The following is a 25,186-nucleotide window of genomic DNA, read 5'->3' on the forward strand; positions in this document are numbered from 1 at the left end:
ACTCATTTAAAATCGTCCTAAAATTTAAATTTCCCGCCAAGAATTAAAAAAATATATTTTTTTTGGGACAGAACTTTTTAAAACCTACAACTTTTTTATTTAAAGTTTTTCGCTAGCTCTCGATGCGGCTGAGATAAAAAATAAAAACATAAAAAGCCCAATTAGGCTCTAGGTGGGTCACGTGACCACTTAGGGGGCTAAAAATTTCAGAAAATGAGTTTCTCTATGTGTGCTAAACCGTGACCTATATAGAATTCGAATCGAGTTGGGGGCATTTTTCATCATCTTACCCGGCTAGGCCCTTTGCATGCGGTTGGATCAATTACAAACAAGCATTACGGCGCGGTAAATTTAAAATACTCCTCCTATTTAAAAAACGAGGTTTAGTAAGGGTTAAGAAAAAACAACATCTACAAAAACAAAATATATTGAAATCTTAATAAAACACAATTATTAAATATTTAACTCATATAGATAATAGTATTTCTTCAATAATTATTTTTTATATCACAGATGAATCAATAGAAATGCCAGCTCATTATACAAACATATTACGTCTAAACTCACAATCTATGTTACAAACATATATAAAATTTAGAATCGATCAAAAAAAATTATATAGCTCTCTGAAAAATCTTGAACGATTTTGTTGAAGATCTCTTATTAATACTCTTTCACCAACAATAACATATTTTGCCAATATATATATTTATTATTTTTTTAATATCTGTAGAATATGAGTTTTTTGGCAAGAATATGCTATTACATACACATATTTTAGAGTCACACATAAATCATTAAAAAACACTTATTATTATAGAAAATATTTTTAAACAGCTACAGAAAAATAAATATAACAAAAAATTTACACACCTACATAATAGCTATCATAAAAATATACACATATAAATATAAATAAACATAAAGGATTTGAAACAAAAAAACTATAAAATTAAAGCTTTAATATTATGTATATACAGAGTGAGTCTGTAATTTGGAATAAATTCAATATCTCAAATACTAATTGTTTTTTGAAAATTGCTCAGACCCGTCGATTGGTATTTCAAATTGTGCATTTTCACATACAATAATAATGTATACAGGGTGTTCCAATTTAGAGATATGACGTCATCGTTGATTTTCTTAAATGGCAACACTGTCATTTGGATAGCTATTTTGATAGGGTGTGTAAAGTTATACATAACTGCAAAATTTCAAATTTTTATTCTCTACCATTTACAAGATAATAAAAAAACAGGTTATGTCTGTAATTTGGAATAAATTTAATAATTCACATACTAATTGTTTTTTGAAAAATGCTCAGACCCGTCGATTAGTATTTCAAATTGTCATTTACGACATACAATAATAATGTATACAGGGTGTCCCAATTTAGAGACATGACGTCATCGTTGATTTTCTTAAATGGCAACACTGTCATTTGGATAGCTATTTTTATAGGGTGTGTAAAGTTATACATAACTGCAAAATTTCACATTTTTATTCCCTACCATTTACAAGATAATAAAAAATAACAAAATTATAAAAAAAAAGTAACCAAATGATAATTAAATTTAATTATTTCAATTAAGCAAATGCTCATAATGCTGTCCATTGACTATTTGACAATAACTGAGGGCAACATTATGAAGATTTGCTCAGTTAAAATATTTAAATTCAATTATTATTTGATTCCTTGTTTTTCATAACTTCGTTATTTTTTATTATCTTGTAAATGATAGGGAATAAAAATTTGAAATTTTGCAGTTATGTAAACTTTACACACCCTATCAAAATAGCTATCAAAATGACAGTGTTGCCATTTAAAAAAATCAACGATGACGTCATGTCTCTAAGTTGGGACACCCTGTATACATTATTATTGTATGTCAAAAATGATAATTTGAAATACTAATCGACGGGTCTGAGCATTTTTCAAAAAAAAAACAATTAGTATTTGAATTATTGAATTTGTTCCAAATTACAGACATAACTTGGTTATTTTTTATTATCTTGTAAATGGTAGAGAAAAAAAATTTATATTTTGCAGTTATGTATAACTTTACACACCCTATCAAAATAGATATCAAAATGACAGTGTTGCCATTTAAGAAAATCAACGATAACGTCATATTTCTAAATTGGGACACCCTGTATACATTATTATTGTATGTCAAAAAGGACAATTTATATTACTAATCGACGGGTCTGAGCATTAAATAAAAACGATTAGTATTTGAGATATTGAATTTATTTCGATTTACAGACTCACTCTGTACATACACTATTTATTCTAATTATGGACAGCATATTAAAAACATTGAAAACGGTTTAAAAAAATAAATTAAAATACATTTTTGACAAATTTCCACTCTATTTAACATAACCTTTCTTATCGCATGGTTGTTCCTTCACATGTTAAGGTAAAACCACGAATTGAGACGTATATAGAAGCACATTTCAATTGGTCAAAGGGTCAGGGTTATTACACTGCAAAATATTCCTGAAGATGGCGACTGCATAAACCTTATTATATTATTTGTATATTATTACACATCATTATATATAATAAAACTAAGTTGATAAAATGTGTGTGCCGATAAAACTTAAAAAGGATTCCCGATACGATAAAGGGACTTATATAGTGCAATAGCCCTTTATCCCCGCTCGAACAAGTAAGTTCCCGTTTTAACTTAAAGGGCGTATTTTTAAAGATATAAGGGCTTTTCCTAGCAAGCTTGGCTAGCACTAGACCTGGCTCCTCCACCAAATTTTTAAATATTCCCAATTTTGCCCCTTCGCCAAACTTTTAAATATTCCGGTATTAACATCATTATCATCATTATATAATATATATGTTACATATTACATATTATGTTACAGTGAAAGTTGACGTTTCAGGGAAGGTTAACCTTTACTAGTCACGGTCGACTCTCGCTGGGCATCTTAGTGAAAGTTGAATTCTGAAATAACAAGATCAACTTTCACTAGTGAAGGTTGACCATTCTTAGTGAACGTCAACCTCCCCTACAGCAGTCTAGGGAAAGTTACACAGACGTACAAACAAGATCAACATCCACTAGTGAAGGTTGACAATTCCTATAGTGAATGACAACCTCCTCTGCAACAGTCTAGGGAAAGTTAGAGAGAAATAAAAGAGTAATCTTAAATCACGTATACTTTTATAACAAAAGTAAATTTAGAATTTGAAAGATGAACAAATAAGAACAAAATAAAACGTGAAACTATAGTCTACAATTTAAAGACTATAATAGAGACGAAAATACTATAGTCAACAATAATAAAATTATTTGTTGCAACATGATAATGCTTTATGGCATTTGGAATTGCATAAAACATTGTTTTTTATGCAGTAACACTTCTTTGTTTGGCACTTCTTGTTACAACTGCACTTAAAAAATCCTTGCCCACTTCCGGTTGACTGAGTAGTAGCAACTGTTCGTAAAGTAAGTGTCTTTTCCATTGGAATTTCATCTTCTTTTATAATGTTTACTGGACAAGTATTAAACTGGGATCTGCAAATAAAAAGATACTTGCAGGCTTAAATGTAAAATTACTAATTATTATACTATGCGGTATTAAATACGTTCAAACAAGTTAAACTTCATAAAAGTATTAAAAATGTAAACTAAATTGACGACAGGTCAAGGTCGTTCGCCCGCCGTGCACATCCGCCAGATGTTCAACATTCCCTAGGCTGATTCCGTGAAGGTTCACCTTCCCTAGTGAAAGCTGATATATATTTTCTACTATCAACATTCACTGGTCATTTCAGTGAAGGTCGACAATCACTAGCGACGGTACACCTTGACTAATATTCAGCTTTCACTGTAACATATATAATAAATATATATATTTTGGAGTTGAAGCGAGATAAGTTTAGTTATTCAAATTATTAATTATTAATTCTGAAAATATTTAAAAATTTAAGTTTTCAAATTTCGCGCCTTTACTACTTATGCTATAGCTGCAGAACTTATTGTTACGGCGGACGATAATGTCGAGTACATTCTAGAATGTGTAAAAGAAAATACTCTCGAACTTTTCCGAATATGCTAGAGCCTAGCTCTCTGAATATATAAGGGCCCGGTATCACCCGCCAGAGTTAGTTCGATTTGAAAAGCGATTGCGAAAGGAACTGAAAGAAGTTATCTGTGAGCATTTATTTTGAAGTATCACGTGTCAGTATTTTTAATAGTGTGTTTAATTAATTCTCGATTTTGAAGCCGAGAAGAAAAAAGTCGTCTGTGAGCCTTTATTGTGAAATATCAAATGTAAGTATTTTTAACCGACTTCAGAAAAAGGAAGTTCTCAGTTTGATTATTAATTATTTATATTAATTATTTTTGAAAAAATAATTATTTTTGAAAAGATAATTAATAGTGTCTTTAATTAATTCTAATGGTTGTTTTTCTTTTTCTTTTAATTGTTTGTCTATAAAATGTTTATTTAATTTATATTTTACAGAATACAATGCCTAGACGTAAAAAAGGAGGAGATCTTGCCAGTTCTGCAGCGAAACGGCGGAAACAAAAAGAACATAGAAGAAATGAAACGGAAGAAGAGCGCGAAGCACGTTTACAAAATCAACGAACTAGGATGAGAACTCTGAGAAGCACAAAAAATGAAGAAAGAAAAGAGAACGAAAGTATAGAAGAATCGAGAATTTTAAAAGATAATTTAACAAAGGAAGCATTCCACTACGAACCGACGAAAAAATATTACAATCATAAACATGTTGTGATCGGAAAAATGGATAACATTTGCCAATTTTGCCACGCGAAAAAATTCAGTAAAGAAACAGCAGGTCTCTGTTACATGAATGGAAAAATTCGACTACCACCACTGGAAGCACCTCCACAGGAATTTCTACATTACATGACCGGGGAAACACAAGAATCAAAACACTTTCTTCAAAATATAAGATTAACCTCAAAGAACCCTGCTTCTCTCACGGTCAGCTATATGTAGCTTGCTCAAGGGTAGGAAATCCGAAAAATCTATATATATACTCCAGACAATAAAATGAAAAACGTTGTTTATAAGCAAATAGTGTAAAAAATGAGCGAATGTTTTCAATACATTTTTTTACTATTACGTCATAGTTTATTTTTTTATTGCAACTACCGCGTAATCTCATATCAACTCCCGGGCGAAGCCGGGTATTATAGCTAGTTTAAATTAAAAATTTGAATCAAAATATTGTTTATAATTCTGAAAAGACTCAATTAAAAAGTATTAAAAGTTAAAATACTTAATATTTTATCTATATAAAAAATCTACATCTTAATTTTATCTATATTCTATCTACATAAAAAAATATGGTCCATGAGTAGAATTTGATCTCTAATTTTATAAAATGCAAAAATTTAAGGCTAAGCATACCCCATTCTTTCATATTTCAGAAGCATTAGTAGTTTTTTGACAATGGACGGTGCGGTGGTGAAGGGGGGCATACAAAAGAAGTAAAATGTTCCGTTACAGCATTTGCCGAAAAATTACGTTGAAGATGTGCTTTTATGAGTCTATTCACCTAGACTACACCTATCTACCTAGGCTAGGAAATTAGGCTACACCTAGTTGGATCCGTATTTCTACCAAACTCAAGATTTCAGTGCGTAGTGCCTACAATGCAATGGAAAGCTCAATCCGACAATGACGGACATCGGACTGGTATGGTTTCATTAAGATGATTCGTTCCGAGGAGACGCAAATGGCAGAAATGGACAAAGAAATATATTGATTGGTCTGGTGAGAAATGAGCCTCGCCTGTTAGACGGAGAGGCAGCGCCGAAAAATCTCTCTGAATTTACTAAAGCTAGTTTTTTCACAGTTGATTACCGTGATTGTATAGAGAAACATACTGCGGTCGGTCAAGCGAAACGTAGAACAGGTGTGACTGACAGCTTGTCAAAGTTGCTTACCTGCGGAGGTAATTAAATCCATTTACTAAGGGTGAAAATCAGTACACACATTCTAAATTGAATATAAATAAAAGTTATTATAGTCGGTCAGCTGTATGACGGGACAGAGCCGGTCGGTCGGCTCCAATGAATGTTCAGGGTTATTCACTATATTTTGACCCCCTTGTAAACTGCTTTATTTACAGAATTAGAAAAAAATGTAAAATACAAAAATTATTCGATTTTTTAATTATGATTTTTGACATATATATCGTACTAGTGACGTCATCCATCTGGGCGTGATGACGTAATCGACTATTTTTTTAAATGAGAATAGGGGTCGTGTGCTAGCTCATTTAAAAGGTTATTCAATTCTCTATGCAGTAATATAAACATTAAGATCATTATTTATACAGTGCGTCCAAAAAAAATTTTTGAATCGTTAATTAAACAATTAATTTAGTTAAAAAATTTTTTTTGGACACCCTGTATAAACAATCTTGTTAATGTTTATATTACTGAATAGGGAATTGAATAACCTTTCAAATGAGCTAGCACACGACCCCTATTCTCATTTAAAAAATAGTCGATTACGTCATCACGCCCAGATGGATGACGTCACTAGTACGATATATATGTCAAAAAATCATAATTAAAAAATCGAATAACTTTTGTATTTTACATTTTTTTCTAATTCTGTAAATAAAGCAGTTTACAAGAGGGTCAAAATATAGTGAATAACCCTGTACATTCATTGGGGCCGACCGACCGGCTCTGTCCCAACCAGCTCTGACCGACTATAATAACTTTTATTTATATACAATTTAGAATGTGTGTACTGATTTTCACCCTTAGTAAATGGATTTAATTACCTCCGCATGTAAGCAACTTTGACAAGCTGTCAGTACCACCTGTTCTACGTTTCGCTTGGCCGACCGCAGTATGTTTCTCTACACAATCACGGTAATCAACTGTGAAAAAACTAGCTTTAGTAAATTCAGAGAGATTTTTCGGCGCTGCCTCTCCGTCTATAAGCTACACCATGACGGATTTCTGATTGATCCGCAATCAGTCGGTGAGGCGCAGCGTTCGCGGTGTTAAAAATCCGGAGCTTTGACAGAAAGTTGCGGAGAATGTTCGCAGAGTTTTTGTAACTGGTTCATGATCAGTCAGAAACCGGTCCATTAGGTTCGTGGATTAGAGTGCCGATTTTTAGTCAGCGCAAGCGCTATGCTTACAGGTACAGTAAATTGTCAAGTTTTTTGTTTGTTGTTACTAATAACATAAACTACTTTACTTAGTTTTATTTTTAACCCACCCATTTTGACAATTTCGTATAAAAAAACTATAAAATAATGTTTGTTAACCCGGCATTGGTCGCTAGGTTGACTTTCACGTCAGTGATCGCGCGTGAGATTTTGTCTCACATATCCCACTTTTGCCTTTTTTTACGAAATAAAATTTTCAAAATAGGTTTTAAACTTAATAAAGTTATTATTAGCTTTACACAATGTGACTGTTAACACGCTTGTACATTTTAATCTAAAAATGTAGAAATAATATTAATTTTAATATTTCAATACATATAGGTAAATTTCAAATTTGTACTACATAGTACCAATATTTTATTGTCCTGCAGCAGGGCAATTTCTAAAATTATCTTTGCATGATTCATATTGCAAATACAAAATAAAATAATGCTACAATATAGAATATCGCTATAAAATAATGCTAAATAATATTACACACGGTAGTCGCTCGATGAGAGAATATCACACGTGAAGCGCATTGACTTAACAATCGGGCCATACTAAGTCAAATAAACCACCACCATCTGATCAGACCAAACTATTCGATTGTAGAGGAAGGATAATTAGGAGATTAGAAGGAGCTACATACAACATGTATAATTTACCAGAGAAAAAGTTTTGTGCAATATTCTGAAACCGTGAGAGAAAATCTCATATAGCAACCAATGCCGGATTAAGGTTAGAAATGTTTGTGTATTTTTAGGTTAGGAACAGTAAGATATGTCCAAAAATCGTTCGCAGAGAATTAAAACCTGTAAACTAATAACTAACCGCGCCAGCGCACATTAATCCCCAAAAACTCATACTGCGCTACGGAGCCTGTTCTATATCTAGAGGAAAGGATGCAAATATGGGCTACCCATTTTGTTTTTCTTTGTAAAAAAAGAATAAAAATTCTATTTTATTTCCAAAGGTACGTAAGAATACCTACATTTCGTTACTTCTAACCTGCCCAAAGTCCAAATTGATTAAAAAATATACAACTGTTTTAAATGTACAAATAATGAAAAATTGTACTTTTGCGCCGTTTGAATAATGATCCTAAATATGGGCTACCCCGAAAAATGTGTCTTAAATTTGTGTGAAGTGAGATAAATGCGTGACAAATATATTTTAATATCTAAAATACAAAAAGTCCATCAAATAACTCATAGGCTAAAACTATTTGCAAAAGTCACACACATAGGTATTCTTCTTTTTCGGCCCCAGCGCACTCGTTATGTGCCCAAAAATGACACATGAAGCACTTGACCGATATTTCACCAAGATTATCTTCTGAAAAAAGTGCTTCGCAAAACATACACGTTACGTCAGCTGCGTCTTGTGGAGGCTGTGTAGAAGGAAACTCATTGTAATCGCTCTCATCATCTGCAGGCACATATTCCTCCCCATCCTCGCTACTAGAACCCGATTTCTTTTTTTGGTCCTTTGTGACTTTGGTAACCTGCTTACATTTCCTTTTTTTATTTCTTTTCCTTTCCTTTTTTCTTTGCCTTTTCCTATTTCGTTTTGCCTACATTGCTACATAGTTCTAAATATGGGCCACTAGCCCATAATGAAAACAGAGGCATAGCCCATATTGTAAACACGCTTGCTTTGCACAACAAAAGAAGTTATGTCTAAAAGCAGACAATTTGAAGAAAACTCATTAGCATATATCAAAGACTAATAATAGAGCTTCAACGTGACATAGATGTTTTTTTGAAATTCGTGTTTATTTTTAAATACTGGAATTTATCAACTTACCCGAAAAAGTTTTGACACTCACACCAACCGACAAACAATTATTATAAACTGGGAAATACCTACCACAGTGGCGCCATCGCTACGGTGATAGTTTAACTTCGTCAAATACCGTTTGCAATAGTCAAAATGTAGAGATCTGCAACGAATAGCTGTGAAACCCACCTAGCCCATATTACAAGACCAGCCCATATTTGCAGCCTTTCCTCTACTCGTCAAATGTATAGGTTTGACGGTTTATCTAGCAGGGCAAATATGTTTGTAAAATACTATAAGATTACCAAAAACTCAATAGATAATTTTATACGAACTGGCATCTCTATGATACAAGAATCTGCGCTAATCCTACAATGATCTACCAATATAATTCAAGCTGCTGTTCACTCAAATCCTACCACATTAGTCAACCACTTTTTATACTTGGCCAGCTGGAAAACACTGCCATTATGAGAAGCAAAATTCCTCTCGCTGTTAAAAAGGATTTCATACAGATTGGATCGTTCTGCTTTGCTCATCGTAACACTAAACATATTTGGCAATCTATTAGGTTCGACATCCGTGTGAATATTGGCTGCAGTATCCAAATTGGTAATGTTTTTTCCATCGACAATGTTAAATTCTTTGTCCTGGTTTATTTTCATTCTAAATTCAACTCCGAGATAATCACACTGCACCTTAAGAAGATGATACATAATAAATCTCCTATGGGTAAAGAGGGCTTCGTGTTCAGGGTATGTTTCATTTAATCTACCAACAAGATGAAGATCATGAAGAAGTATACAGATAAGATTCACGTAAGATGAGGTTTTTTCCACCAAAAGGGGCTTATGGCGGTTTCCCATGAGATACGTAAGGAGGTTACCATATTCACGTTCACCAATTGTGTTTGCGTGATTTTGTATGACAAACTGAAAAAATGAGTCCATTACTTTGAGTTCCTTATGTTTTTTTACTAATTTTATGAGGTATTGACGATAATGGTATCCTGCATGTTCGGAAACATGAGTGCTGATCCAGTTCCCACTGTATACTAATTCGGAGTAAGTTATTCTACCGAAGTTGAAGTATTTCGAAGCAATGTTTTCCATGCACCTGTATAACACAAAAACATGATTAGAATTACTTGGGTTTACAACAAGGTCAAATAGCTATTTGTATAACAAGGGAGGAAAGTGCTACTTTTCCTCCCGAGAATGAAGTTTACTGCCCGACGCGTAGCGGAGGGCAGTAATCATTCAAGGGAGGAAAAGGCACTTTACTCCCATGTTATAAATATGGTTTTTCCACCTTCCTCAAATGACAAGTAATTTTTTCATTTTTACTTAATTTATTTATGTAACTAACCAACAAAATTTATTAGAACTAAAACAACAAGTAGGTACAATATAACTGTCAACTGTCAAATATAAGTCAAATTATTAATGTAAACATTGTTAAATCAGAATAACAATTTACTGTTTTCTACCATTCTGCAAAATATAGGGTGTTTTTAAATAAACGTTAAAATGTATAGATACTTACGTAATAGAAAATAGATATTGTACAGGGCGTCAATAAGTTATATTTCATGAATGAAATACCATGACGTCACTTTTACTTTTCCTCCCTAGGGAGGAAAAGTACATCTTTGCTCCCTACAATCAGGTCCAGAAAAGTATACTTTCGGTAGAGGTAGGTGGAAATAGCTATTTGTATAACAAGGGAGGAAAGTGTAACTTTTCCTCCCGAGAATGAAGTTTACTGCCCGACGCGTAGCGGAGGGCAGTAATCATTCAAGGGAGGAAAAGGCACTTTACTCCCATGTTATACATATGGGTTTTCCACCTTCCTCAAATAACAGTAATTTTTTCATTTTTACTTAATTTATTTATGTAACTAACCAACAAAATTTATTAGAACCAAAACAACAAGTAGGTACAATATAACTGTCAACTGTCAAATATAAGTCAAATTATTAATGTAAACATTGTTAAATCAAAATAACAATTTACTGTTTTTTACCATTCTGCAAAATACAGGATGTTTTATAAATAAACGTTAAAATGTACAGATACTCCGTAATAGAAAATAGATCTTATACAGGGCGTCAATAAGTTATATTTCATGAATGAAATATCATGACGTCACTTTTACTTTTCCTCCCTAGGGAGGAAAAATATTTTCCTCCCTAGGGAGGAAAAGTACAACTTTGCTCCCTACAATCAGGTCCGGAAAAGTATACTTTCGGTAGAGGTAGGTGGAAAAATATTTTTCTATATACACTAGTGCGACTGTATCCGAGAGTAATAGACAGGTGGATTTTGTCGAAAAAGGTCGATTTCATACCTAGTCCAGGGTAATAAGGATTTTCTCGGGACACTCAAAGATCCAGGTAGCTGACTACTTTTTTAGTTATTGTAGACCTATAGGAAGAAAACCTACCTGTTTCCTGCCTAGAGTGCGCGTCCGTTTTTTAATTATTAACAATTTAGTGCGAAACGATTTTTTCGATTTTTTGCACTCCATTCAAAAGCTAAATAGTTGACATAAAATTACAAAATTCAGTTTTTTAGAACATTGAAAAACCTCCAAAATGCCTATATGTATTTGAAAATTAAAAAGTTAATTTGTTGCTACGCAAACTGCAAAATAAGTGAAAATCGTTATTTGTTAATAATTTTTACTAAAACTACCTTAGAACTTTAGTGTTTCGGCCAAAGTTGGGTATTGGCGTACTTAACAAACCTTCAAAATTTGAGACCGATCCATTAATTAGTTTAAGAGTTATTCTATTTGTTTATCCCAAAGATCTTTATTTTGCAATAGGATAAGACAAAAAATAATGAAGATAGGATAATTCTGAGTATGCCAAATGAAATTAGAAGAGTGATAGTATCAAAATATATTAAAAAAAGATAAAAAAAATAATTAATATAGTCAAAAATCCTAATGCCACATTTTTGAAATTTTGTAGTTTATAAACATTTTGAATAACTTTAAAAATTTTGTCCGTAGAAACAATATTTTTATATATTCGAAAAGATAGTATTTTAACACGAATTTTCAAATAAAAAAAATTAGCCTGGGTTCATTTGGGACAAAGTTAGCCATATGTTTCATTTAATTCACAGCTAATTTGTTTATACTAATAAAGGAATTTCATTAATGCCATTTTAAAGAATGGGATTTGTATTTTTTCTTAAAAAATTTGCAAAAACATTGTACCTTCACACCACCCTCTACGATTTTTGAAAAATGTAGTTCAAACGATTACTAGGGGGAACCTACAAATCCACCGAGTTAAAATACCGAAAAAGCAATTTCAAACGAATATAATTTTCTGTATCTCCGGATCAACTCAATGGATTTTGATCTCTTTTTTTTTATTTGTATGTAATTTCTACGTATATTACAAATATGCAATTTGTTTATAAATTTATTAATTAATAAATAGTCTAATTTGTTTAAATAATTCTTGAAAAAATATTTTTTTACAAAAATCTATTTTTTTAATCATAGTATCATTAATGATCATAGGAAAAGTTAAAGTACACTTTAATAAATAAATGATTTTTATTAGATAATTATTTATTGAAGATAATTTATTTATTAAAGTATACCTTAACTTTTTCTATGATTAATAACGATAGTATCATTAAAATAATAGATTTTTGGGAAAAAATTATTTTTACAAAAATTGTTTAAACAAATTAGACTGTTTATTTATTAATAAATACCTAGACAAATTGTATATTGGTAATGTACAGATAAATTACATACAAATTAAAAAAAAGAACGATCAAAATATATTCAGTGGATCCCAAGATATAGAAAATGATAGGAGTTTTCAAGTTGTTTTTTTTTTTAGTTTTTGAGCTCGTGCATTTATCGGCTCCCAGCTCCCCCTTCACTTACCACGACTAGTCACCAATTGAACTACATTTTTAAAAATTCGTGTAAAATACTAGCTTTTCTAATATGTACAATGATTTTTTCTACGGACAATATTTTTAAAGTTATTCTAAATGTTTATAAACTACAAAATTTTACAAATTTGGCATTAGAATTTTTGACTATATTAGATAATTGTTTATCTTTTTTTAGTACATTTTGATAGCATCATCTTCCTACTTTCATTTGGCATACGCGGAATTGCCCTATCTTCATTATTTTCTGTCTTATGTTATTGCAAAATAAAGGTCTCTGCGATAAACAATTAGAATAACTCTTAAACTAATTAATGGATCGGTTTCAAATTTTAAGGGTTTGTTAAGTACCCCAATAGCCAACTTTGGGTGAATCACTAAAGTTCTATGGTAGTTTTAGTAAAATTTATTAACAAAAAACGATTTTCACTTATTTTGCAGTTTGCGTAGCAACAAATTAACTTTTTAAATTTCAAAAATCGGCATTTTGAAGGTTTTTTAATGTTCTAAAAAATTAAATTTTGTAATTTTATGTCAACTATTTAGCTTTTGAATGGATTGCAAAATATCGAAAAAATCCCGATTTTTGCAGTAAATTGTTAATAATTAAAAATCGGACGCGAACTCTAGGCAGGAAACAGGTAGGTTTTCTTCCTATAGGTATACAATAACTAAAAAAGTAGTGAGCTACCTGGATCTTTGAGTGTCCCGAACATGGTCTATTTCTAGCTTATTACCCTGGAGTAAAGCTGAAACTTGTTTTAATCTGATGTATCCGACAAAATATAAAAGTACATACTGAAATTCGTATGGCTGAAATTTGTATGTGTCAGGCGCCGAAACGTACTGAGTGGTTTCAGGACGTCGTCATAACGTATTAGGTCTGGATCCCGCGTACCAAAAAAAGTTGATTAATAGCAAGCTGAAAATTTGTTAATAACTTAAGAGTGTCTAGTCGGACAAACTTTGATATATTGGAACACTGGAACAGGGGAAGTTTTAATTGTGGAACAGGTTAAATATTTGGAACATCATACTACGAAAACGTCAGATGTATTTTGTCCGACAGAACTTCCAATTTATTTGTTACCCATTCATTAAACTCTCATGCAAAAATCAGACTGCTATTACTAACAAACATGATTTCTGTCATTTGACATGTTCTTTGCCTGTTGCCCAGAGTACTATTTTCGGTCATACGAAAAAGGTCACGAAAACGGTCCAAGCTTAAAATCAACAATGGTTTCAGCTGGACGGGACAACCTATCACACTGCCAGGGAGTCTCTTCGAATACTGCGCGATCATTTTGGGAGTTGCCACTAACCAGAACTAACGCCACCAGATGCGTCAGTATCTGTCTGTAAACTCCACTGAAGCCAATAAAATAGTTTTAAAAATTAATATTAGTAAAACCAAGTCCATGAGAATCAATGCAAGGAACGAAACGCTATTTACTATCGACAACATGCAGATTGGAAATGTGGAAAACTTTACGTATCTTGGAAGTGTCATAACAGAAAACGGAGGTACCGAAGATGATATTCATGAAGATACGAAAAGCTAAACAAACATTCAGCATGCTCAACCCTGTTTGGAGGTCTGGCGAGTAGTCTACAAGGACAAAGATCCGAATATTCCAGTCAAAGGTCATGTCTGTTCTACTCTACGGATGTGAAACCTGGAAAATGACAAAAACCCTTACAGACAAACAGCAGGTCTTCGTTAACAAATGTCTACGAAGAGTTGTTCTTATTTGCTGGCCAAACATCATCAGAAACGAAGATCTACTACACCTCACCCAAAAAAGAAGGTAGAAACTGAAATAAAGTCCAGACAGTGGGGTTAGATCGGTCACACACTCCGAAAAAATAGTTCCAGTATTGCAAAGACTGCACTAGAGTGGAACCCCAAGGAAAAAGCACAAACTTGGAGAAGATCCATCATGGACGAGATAAGAGGTCAAGGAAAGTCTTAGAAAGTAGGTGAATGCCTTAACTCAAAATAGAACCCGATGGCGCGTTTTCACTGAAGCTCTATGCTCCACTTAGGAGTTCAAGAACACTATATATATAAACTCTTTAACTTCCGTCAAATTTGAATAATTATAGTCTAATATATTTTGTTTTTTTTTTTGTTACGGGATATACTGATACTTTCTACCTTGATTTTACATTACCATTAACTAGTTCTAACATTTCCTTCTATATCTAGATGTTACTTACCATATTCTATGATTCCAACTGTGGTAGTTATTGGGAGCTTTTCCAGAAGCAATATCAATTGTAGTAAATTCCTCTTGTAAAAATGATATAGCTTCTTCTTTACTATATGTTGTTAATACATTTTTGATCAATCTTTTCAACAGCCATCTTCTATATGCGAATGACTCGTTTGATTTTGGTTTGTTGGTCAAAACAATTTTACTAAAATAAATCATACAATGTCATTATCAAACTCCATTCAATTTACATTAGATGATAATCAGAAATAACCCAAAACTATAATAGGGAACTTGCACATAAAAATATTTTTGCATAAAATTGTTAATTAATGTTTAAAAATGTTATATTCAAAATATTAGAGCTTAACAATGAATAATGTACGTACAGCAACTGATAATAGTTCCGCGCCCAAAATTTCCGTTTCAAACAACTTCAAAAGCGCGAGCTGGGGTCTGACGTCACCAACCAATGTGTTCTCGTTCGCCCGTTAGGTGAGCTATTGCATTGAATGCATTTTGCCATTGCTAGTTGTGCGTGTCGAATAATAACTATCTTGTTTGCTCGGTGTTTATATTATTGTATTTAGTGTATAATATACTTTACCAAAATGGAAAACAAATCTGCGCAATATAAGAACTATATTATAGTGCCGGAATGCCAAAGCACAACTGTCAGAACATCCAACAAATATTTTTTTACTCTACCAGTAGAACCAAAAACGTCGATTGAAATGGCTAAAGGCATGCAGGCGAGATAAAAAGGATATTTTTTTCACAAAGTAGCAAAGGTCTTTATGTCTGTGAGGATTATTTTGATGTATATATCTAATTAGGTACCTAATACTAATAAGACATCTTCTATTTCAAGAAAAAATATTAGGTAGTTGTCGTTTCATGAAATGTGCCTGCTTAATCTTGTTTATTTGTTGCAGTTGGAACAAGACAAGGATAACTATATAAATTCAAGATTATGGGTGGTCCTACAATTATTAAGTCAGGTGTTGTCCCGCACATATTTCATTGTTAACCAGACAGAAAACGAACTTTTTCTGAGCCCATAAGGGAAGCAGCCCTTAAAAGGGTTAAACGTCAGCTTCTTGAAGATGCCGCTTCCACATCTAACTCTGTTCTAGAGTACAATGATGATAAGAGACAGTGTGATCCTAGTTTCACAAACTTAGTTCAACCAAGACCTGAATTAAACCAACCAGCTTTACCTCAAAAACTGAATAATGCATCAACACATACTCACATCAAAATCAGAAGTAAAAGGTATTCAGTGTAATTTTCAAAGGAGTGTTACAGTCGGGTTGTCGCCATTGAAAATACATAATAAGGATGCATGAACTTCACCTATAAAAGACTTGCAAACATTATTTGAAGATACAAAAACTGAATCAGGACGTTCTGTATTTGAAGATAATAGTGAATATAATGGTAGTGATGACTATTGGTAAAATGAAAGTGATTCTTCTTGTGATGAAGATGCGAAAGAAGAGGAAGCAAAACAATTTAAAATGTTGTCTCTGAAGTGTACAGTGATGAAGTTATAATACAGATCTAGATTGTATACGTTTCAATTAATAGAAATATATTGTAAAACACAAACAATGCATCCATTTTTCACTCTAAAAAGAACAGGATACACATTTATGTCTCTTGGAGATGATTTTGGCATAAGCGAAAGCAATGCTTCGAGAATATTTGCAAAATCTGTTACACTATTTAGTAAATATTTAAGATCTTGTATTTTTAATCCTCAAGTTGGTCCAGTTAAATTAAACTTACCCTTAGCGTTTCAATTAAAGACGATTAAAATGTACTATTCAATCCCCAGAATAGCCTAATCGCTTTCTTTTAAAAAACCCTCGTGAGTAATAGTATCTACTCATTCGTTTAAGCACTTTAGAAGGTACCAATTTCTAAAGATTTATAAATTTCACTTTGAAACTAAATAAACTGATTGTAAAACTATGCAAGAATACAAATAATATCTGGTAATTTCCAATTAAATACGATTAAAATGTTATATACAATTCCGTAATACTCTAATCGCGTTTAACCGGGCTTGACTCGTAGCCAGGTTGTGGTCCGTGACGTGAGATCAATAAAAGGACGTTCAAGCGCCTTCTAAGAACTTTGAATTTTATAGCATTTTCAAAGCCTCGTAATAAGCGTATGAGTTAAAAATATTTGTTTTTTTTTACATGCAAGAGGTTTAAGATCATGTTACCTTATGTTTTTAAATATTATTTTAATATTAAAAAATTATGCAAGTTCCCTATTTCAACTTTTAAAAAATATTGTTCTTAACATGCCTTATCAGGACCCCTTGACATTGGAGATCGGCAAGACATAACGGCAAGACCCTCTCTGTCTTGAACTATTCAGAACAGTTGTTCGACTCCCCATATCCCAATCAATTATCTGATATTCTTCAGAGTATCTTACATAAACAATGTTACGTTATAAAAAAATCACTCGATTCACGATTAAACAACAATAAGTAGTCGACTAAGCAATGTTGCCGATTTTAGCACTTTCTTGAGTCGCCCATATCTAATTGAAAACTGAATGTATTGTATACTTAGCTCAGAAATATCTAATCAAGCGTTATATAAAGCAGTAATTATAAGTTAGGCATAGTGAAAACAGGTATCTTAAATAGTAAGAAGTATCTGATAGGTAGCTAGATAGCCTAATACTATAATTTCTTCCTAATTTGTTGAAAACCATCTTTTAATGTTCTTCCCATATTCTTATGCCATTTCTGTCCTTAGATACTTACTTGTATGGTCTTTATTTTTATCCATATACTTTTGAATTTTGACATTTTTGTTGTATATTTTTAATAATATTGTTAGGAAGCTATTTCTTTGTGGCATTTATGTAATTTACTATTCCAATTGGAAAATAAGCCAGAATTTAACTTGAAAAATGATTTTATTGACGTTTCAACCTCCACCTCGGACGTCGTTATCAAAATACAAAATATTAATAAATTAAACAAAAATGTTGTTATTTAGTAAACAAATTCTTTCACTTCGACTTCCACTTTGATGGTCGTTATCTAAATATAAAATGTATTTATTATTTATAAATGCATGGCCGGTTTCACCAACAACAAATACTTAATAGTTTATTCCACGATTAAAGTTATTCGACCAATAAAACTGACACATCTAAGGTTCACCAACGTCAAATAAGACTTATTTCATTTATTTATCAAATAAATATTTACTCTTTGAATAAATTGACAAGCTAATCTCGCTTTAAATATTTATAACAAAAAAAAATTGTCAGTTTAACTATAAATTATCAAAATTGCATTGAAACACAATAAACATACAGAGATGAGTGCGATAATAACCGACAAAACATAATATGTTGTGAAATAAAAAGAGATGAAACTACTAGAGGTGGGAAATTATCAATAAAAACCTATAAATTTACAATTATATTGATAGTTTCCCACCTTTAGACATATCGGAGTCAAACTGTCACAGGAGAGTTTAAAAAATTCTCCATTCACAGTGACAGTTGTCAAACTATCAATATAATGTAAATTTATAGGTTTCTATTGATAATTTCCCACATCTACTAGTTTCTTCTCATTTTACTTCACAACTTATTATGTTTTCCGTCTTTTGCGCTATTTTGCCGGTTATTAGCGCACTCATCACTGTATAATCCACTAATAAATTTTAATTGACAAATAACTACATATTCAACAATTTATTATAACTACATATTCAACAATTTATTTTGTTGTTGGTGAAACCGACCCTTAATAAATATATCATTCATATGATACTTGCAAAGCTTAGGAAATCTGTTAAAATGTTACCAAAAATAAAAAATAAAAGAATGTGTGTGTACTTTGTACGCACGTAAGAAGTTATACTTCTATTATAATATAATCTAACTTCATAATATTGTGATTTCAACGAAATCAATATACACCCACCGGCAAATTAGCCGAACACCTTAAAATGGGACATGTTTGATGTCTCGAATTTCCTAAACCTGTTGTCCGATTTGAGTGATTCTTTTAGTATGTTATAGCTTTACTAGTTAAGAATATCGGTGTAATAATATTGTTGCTAGACAGGTAAATGTCATTTTATAACGGGTGTTACAATCATACTGTGTTTTTTTCTTGAAGTTCGGAACACCCTGTGGAATATTCTAGCTATATAAAACTTCGAATTATGGATAGATAGCGCTATAATCGGAGAAAAATGATTGCTTCAAATGGAAAATTAAATTAAATGAAAAAGTCCCCCACTTTATGGAAAACTTAACTTAACCTTTTTCTGATTTTAGCACATAATCTTCACAATCCAATAGGTCCCCATAACGCTCGAGTAACTGCAAATTTAATATACTTTCCTCCCCTACTATGAGGATTTATTGATGAAAAACATGGATAGTTGTTAACGCACATAACTTTTTTATTATCTCACATAAGTAAATGAATCAAAAAGGAAAATGTTAAGAAAGCCTAAGTCTACAATCGAGTATTAATTTTAATATTTTACATATGCTAGAATATTCCACAGGGTGTTCCAAACTTTAAGAAAAAAACACAGTATGATTGGTACACCCGGTATAAAATGATATTTACCTGCCTAGCAACAATATTATTACAACGATATTCTTAAATAATAAGGCTATAAGATACTAAAAGAAACACTCAAATCGGACCAGTGCACTGCAGTGGTTTAGGAAATTCAAGACATCAAACATGTCCCATTTTTAAGGTGTTCGGCCAGTTTTGCCGGTGTGTGTATCTACTTTAAACAGTTTTTTTTGTATTGTATTTAAATATTAAACTAATTTTAGAAAGAACTAAAAGAATACCACAAATTAAAAAAAAATATGACTTTGTCCGGATTTGAACGGGGGACCTCTTGATCCGTAGGCGAATGCTCTACCGATTAGCTACCACCGTTGTTTATACATACGATCATTTCTCGGACATAATTACAATCACGGTGACAGATAGATTAATTGAAAATAAACATTAATATTAATAATTAATATTAATAATATTAATAAATATTAATTATTCCTACAAACTAGATAACATATTTTCTATATTTAGTGATGAAGCTATTGCAATCTACGAAGCTTTGACGTATGTAAGTCAGTCTACAATTAATTGATTCTGCAATAATTATATCGGACTCCCTGTCTGCTTTAAACTCATTGGTTTTGACTAAGTACCCAAGTTACTCCTCCAATTATATCATATATGCAATCAAAAAACGCTTTTTTATAAAAAGATTAATTTTGTTTGGGTTAAAGCACATATCGGTCTTGAACATAATGAGCATGTTGATATGCTGGCGAAAAAAAGTGTAAAAAATGGTTTGCCTAATAAACATCCTGTAAGTTTTTGTGATGCAGTCTCTTATATTAAAATGAAATACCTCACAATTTGGAATGAATGTTGGTTACGTCATACTTATACCAACCCGTCTAGGTACTGTAGTATACAAAAGAAAATACTGAATAGAATGTGGTTCCAGCCATTTAACTATTCAAGAAAATACATCACAACTATAATACGTCTTCGTTTTAGCAGCTACATAGACTTAAGATACCAGCTCCGTTTAATATTCTTAGTATCTTAGCCAATGGACAAGAGAGTATGTATAATGCGTTGGTGATGTTTCTGTCAAGTACCAAAATAGTTTTGTAGTGTCAAGTATTAAAAGTATATGTGTATGTATGTATATAGAGAAAATATGGTGAGCAACTTGGACAGTCCATGGCAAGGCGGCTTTCGAATTGAGTAGGGAGCCCCGGAAGATAAAAACAAAGAAAAAACTTGCTATGGAACTTTGAGGACCTCACCATCTTGTTTATTATTATTCTTATTTTATTATTCTTATCTTATTGTTATTGTTATTAATTTTTTGTAGATCGTTTTTGAACACACCTATGATGTTGAAAGGAGGCTATAATTAGCTTACCTTAGCTTAGTACCATCTCTTTATTTCAGTACATAAATTACCTCTCAACAGCTATTGAACTAATTTTTCTTCGTTATTGATATTTTATATACTTACGGTCTTTAAATATTTAATCTTCTTGATATAGTAATCATGTTGTGACTGGATGATTGATATAAAGTCCATGCCATAACAAAAAAAAAAATCATTTTCAATAATACTTATTACGAGGAAGACAAATCCACAGACACAAAAATTATAATAAATATATTTACTAAAAACACTAATAATATATTCTTTTCACGCACACCTTATTTGCGCTACATAACTTAAAAGATGTAGCGACTAATACCATACTGTCGGTGTGCGCAGGCGCCCAGAAAAATAAAAATTCACCCTCGTGCCTAAAGAAGTATAACTTCAATAAAGTACCGTGGAACCCGGTTATTGCAATAGCCTTTGTGCCAATCAAAAGTATTTCTATAACCAGGATATTCTAATAACCGATCATTGGTGGCTAGTAGAAAGGTTTTGGGACCTCAAATTTCTATTCCTTAAAGCGGGATATTCCTATAATCGGTATTCTAAGAAGAGGGTTCATCTGTAGTAATTAAGATGTAATCTATTAAAAATCTTACCAGAAGTACAACTCATCCTTCTCATCAAGAACTTCTTGCTCTACCAATTCTCTCTTCATGTTCCAAAATGTACCAATATCTGGATTTATGAGGAGAGCTCCTATTAAATATTTATTTAGTTCCTCCATTTCCTCATAAAGGACCTTTCTTTTTGATAATAAACATCTTTTTTTAAATAATACTGAACAGGCATGCTGGAATAAATGCTTTATGCACCAAGATTCTAATCCTATATTGTTGTATCTATAGTGAAGAGGAGATGTATTTGTTGAATTTCCTTCAGTAGGAATTATTGCAAACTCTTGTCTAAAAATTAATAAGATTTTAAGTAAATAAAACATAAAAATTACTGTTTTCTTTAATTTATGCAAAGTATCACAGGCAAATAATATATTATACTGAATACGCTCAGCCGAGGTTCATTTTGACACATTCGGAATAGAAAACATACAACACAAAAATTCCTACCTCACACTATTAACTGCTCAAATCATATTTCATTAAAAAAAGAAGAATTAAGTATTGGAAATAGTGGGAGTGTATACTAAACTCAAAAAATTTTGTTGAATTTATTTCTATAAAATATTTTTTACATATGTAATAGCAATATAACATTAACATAATATGTTAATGGTAATATGAAATATTATTTTCAAAAGAGTTCTCTTAAATGACTGCAAAGAGTTATTAAACACATCCAATCTATCTTCTCTATTCATAAACTCTAGGGATCGATCCATGAATGAGTGTCTACCATAATTTGTTGCATGGAAGCCAATAAAAAATAAGTTATTTTGTCGAAGCATTCTCTGTGGAACAGCAAATTTGATTTGTGAAAGAATTTCTGGACATGATATAATTCCATTCAATAGTTTGAAAACAAAGCAAATATACCCTATTCCACGAACATACGCCTGTTTTGGATTACTTCGACAACGAATATTTTACTGTGCAAAATAAGAAGAACGAAAGTAAATTGCAAATTACATTGTTGTTCATTGGAATAATTATTAGCGCCATTTACTTTCGTACTTCTTATGTTGCACAGTAAAATATTCGTTGTCGAAGTAATCCAAAACAGGCGTATGCTCGTGGAATGGCCCATATCAAACATGGTTCTTCTCTTCTCCAAAGTATCCAGTTTAAGATACTTTAAAATATGAAAATAGTTGTGGTCAGAAATCATATTCAGATTGAACATATAATTATAATATCGTAGAAATTTATGTTGCACACTCTCCAGTAATGACTTATAGACATTATACTGAGGACACCAGATAATTGACCCATATTCAAGCTGTGATCTGACCAACCCAACATATACTGTCTTCACTGCCTCCAAAGATAACCCTTTACAATTTCTTAGTGTAAAACCTAACAACCTGCTCGCTTTTACTGTTAATCTATCTATATGATCACTAAAATTCAGTTTGGAGTCAAATAGTATACCCAAGTCTTTAGCTACCTTATTTATTTTAAGATTTTGCCCATTTATAACATAAAATTATGGTATTCTATTTTTTTCCTATGAAATGAAATCTGAAAGCATTTATCAATATTAAGATCTAAGAGATTATGTTCACACCACTGAGAAAGGCTATCCAGATCTTTTTGTAGTAAACTAATGTCAAGTTCATTACGTATAGTTAAAAATAATTTGAGATCATCAGCAAACATCAGAAAGTCACAATACTTCAAGACCTTTTTGAGGTCATTAACAAACAGGTTAAATAACAAAGGAGAGCAGTGCCCCCCCCTGAGGAACCCCTGAACATACCTCAATCACTCTAGATATAAAGTTACCGATTTTAACTACTAGCCTTCTATAGCTCAAAAAACTACGCAACCATTCCACCAATCTATCAGAGAAACCTATATTTCTTAGCTTCTCAACCAATAATACGTGATTGACCTTATCAAATTCCTTGGAGAAGTCAGTATACACAGCCTCAACTTAATACCCCCTCTCCAAGGCATCCAACAACTTACCATGGTATAGAAGCAAGTTAGTCATTGTGGAATGACCTCCTCTAAAACCATGCTGTTCATCAATAATGATCTGTTTGCAATTATACATGAGACTATCAAATAATTTTGGGATAGATGATTGTATGGATACACTACGATAGTTTTTAACATCATTTCATCATAAATTTATTAAGGCCAAATCCGAACAGGGGTAGTCCAAAGGGTTGTAGAAAATGTAAAATGTGAATTTGACTGTGTTGCTACCTCTGCATTGTACATATATATATGCGAAATGCATATGGCACAATTAAAAGTACAGCTGTTTCGATACAATATGCAACTAACATCGAAAATCTTTGGCAGTTTAAAATACATAATATACGAGTACACACATGTTTTAACATACTTTAGACCTAGAAAATAATATTACAGAACTATATAAAAAAATGGCCATTTTTTTAGGAAAGAAAAAAATCTGGACATTTCTAATATCTGGACGGCAATCCAGACATGTCTTTCAAATCCGGACTGTCCGGACAAAATCCAGACGTACGGTAACCCTATCTATAGACGTTGCATTTTTCCCTATTCTACTGTGCAAAATACATATTATAGTGTCACAACACTTGCTTATACATTTGACGCACTGTCCATCAGCGTGTTAAGTTTAAAATATTTAAATGATGCTATTACTTTCCTGTAGAAGCATTCCTTTATATTATACTTAGTAACAGAATATACTTTCGCAGACCGAGGAAAAAATGGATACAGCAAATAGTAGAAGCAGGAAAAATTAAACAGAAAACGCTAGAAGAAATAATACTAATAGCACAAGACAGAAAAGAGTGGAAGAGATGGGTGAATATGTAGCTAAACTAAACCCAAATCCGACACCTGAAAGGGTATAAGGAAGGGGAGAAAGAAAGAGAAAGAATATACTTTCGTAATGAACTTGTGAGGGTGTGCCAGGGTATGTCGAAAAAAAGTAGGTAACTTTGTAGTAAAAACTAGTCAGTTACAGCTTAGCATAAGACAGATATAGGTACAGTGATATTCTGAGATCTGATTTAACACCTCTGCAATTTTTTATTTCTTGAACATAGGGAATATTCATTCCTATTCCATACATTCCTATTTGGTGAAGAAACAATAACTTACAATTAATAATACTTAGTTAAATTTTAACTGATTGTTAAAAGGGAGACTCTAAGATTATTAATAAATTTGAAATGAAATATTTTTTTAGATAGTGGTACCATTTACACCAAAATTTTGAAGAGCTAGGTTAGAAGAAGTAAAAATGTATATTTATACTTACAGGTGCTTATTATTTTTAAAAATTGATTCAAGCATGAATAAAATTCTATTAGACATAGCACCACTTTCCGTCATGTTGAAGGAAAAAAGACGACACGTTTTAGAAATAAATTAAAATTAATATTTCATTTTATCCACATATTTATTTTCCAAAACATTTATAATGTCAAAATCACAGAACAGGAATAATTTGAGGTTA

The 25,186-nt window shown here is 31.9% G+C and overlaps 1 protein-coding gene across 1 annotated transcript; it reads right to left on the bottom strand.

Moving 5' to 3' along the window:
• Window positions 1–411: 411 nt before the first annotated feature.
• Window positions 412–25,157, bottom strand: LOC114337487 (protein prenyltransferase alpha subunit repeat-containing protein 1). The gene is made up of 4 exons (XM_028287936.2): window positions 24,989–25,157; window positions 21,703–22,008; window positions 15,106–15,306; window positions 412–10,069 (listed from the first exon to the last, which is right to left on the bottom strand). Exons 1-4 carry the CDS (start codon window positions 25,060–25,062, stop codon window positions 9,358–9,360), a joined length of 1,293 nt encoding a protein of 430 aa, XP_028143737.1. The 5' UTR covers window positions 25,063–25,157; the 3' UTR covers window positions 412–9,357.
• Window positions 25,158–25,186: the final 29 nt, after the last annotated feature.

The sequence above is a fragment of the Diabrotica virgifera genome, chromosome 8, assembly GCF_917563875.1.
Source record: "Diabrotica virgifera virgifera chromosome 8, PGI_DIABVI_V3a".
NCBI classification, from domain to species: Eukaryota; Metazoa; Arthropoda; class Insecta; order Coleoptera; family Chrysomelidae; genus Diabrotica; species Diabrotica virgifera.

Excerpts from the sequence above, each read along its gene's own strand:
- LOC114337487 (XM_028287936.2), bottom strand. The coding sequence starts at position 25,062 with ATGACGGAAAGTGGTGCTATGTCTAATAGAATTTTATTCATGCTTGAA. Across the intron at positions 22,009-24,988 it reads TTTAAAAATAATAAGCACCT|ACAAGAGTTTGCAATAATTC; the intron begins GTAAGTATAAAT and ends ATTAATTTTTAG. Across the intron at positions 15,307-21,702 it reads AAGGATGAGTTGTACTTCTG|TAAAATTGTTTTGACCAACA; the intron begins GTAAGATTTTTA and ends GATTTATTTTAG.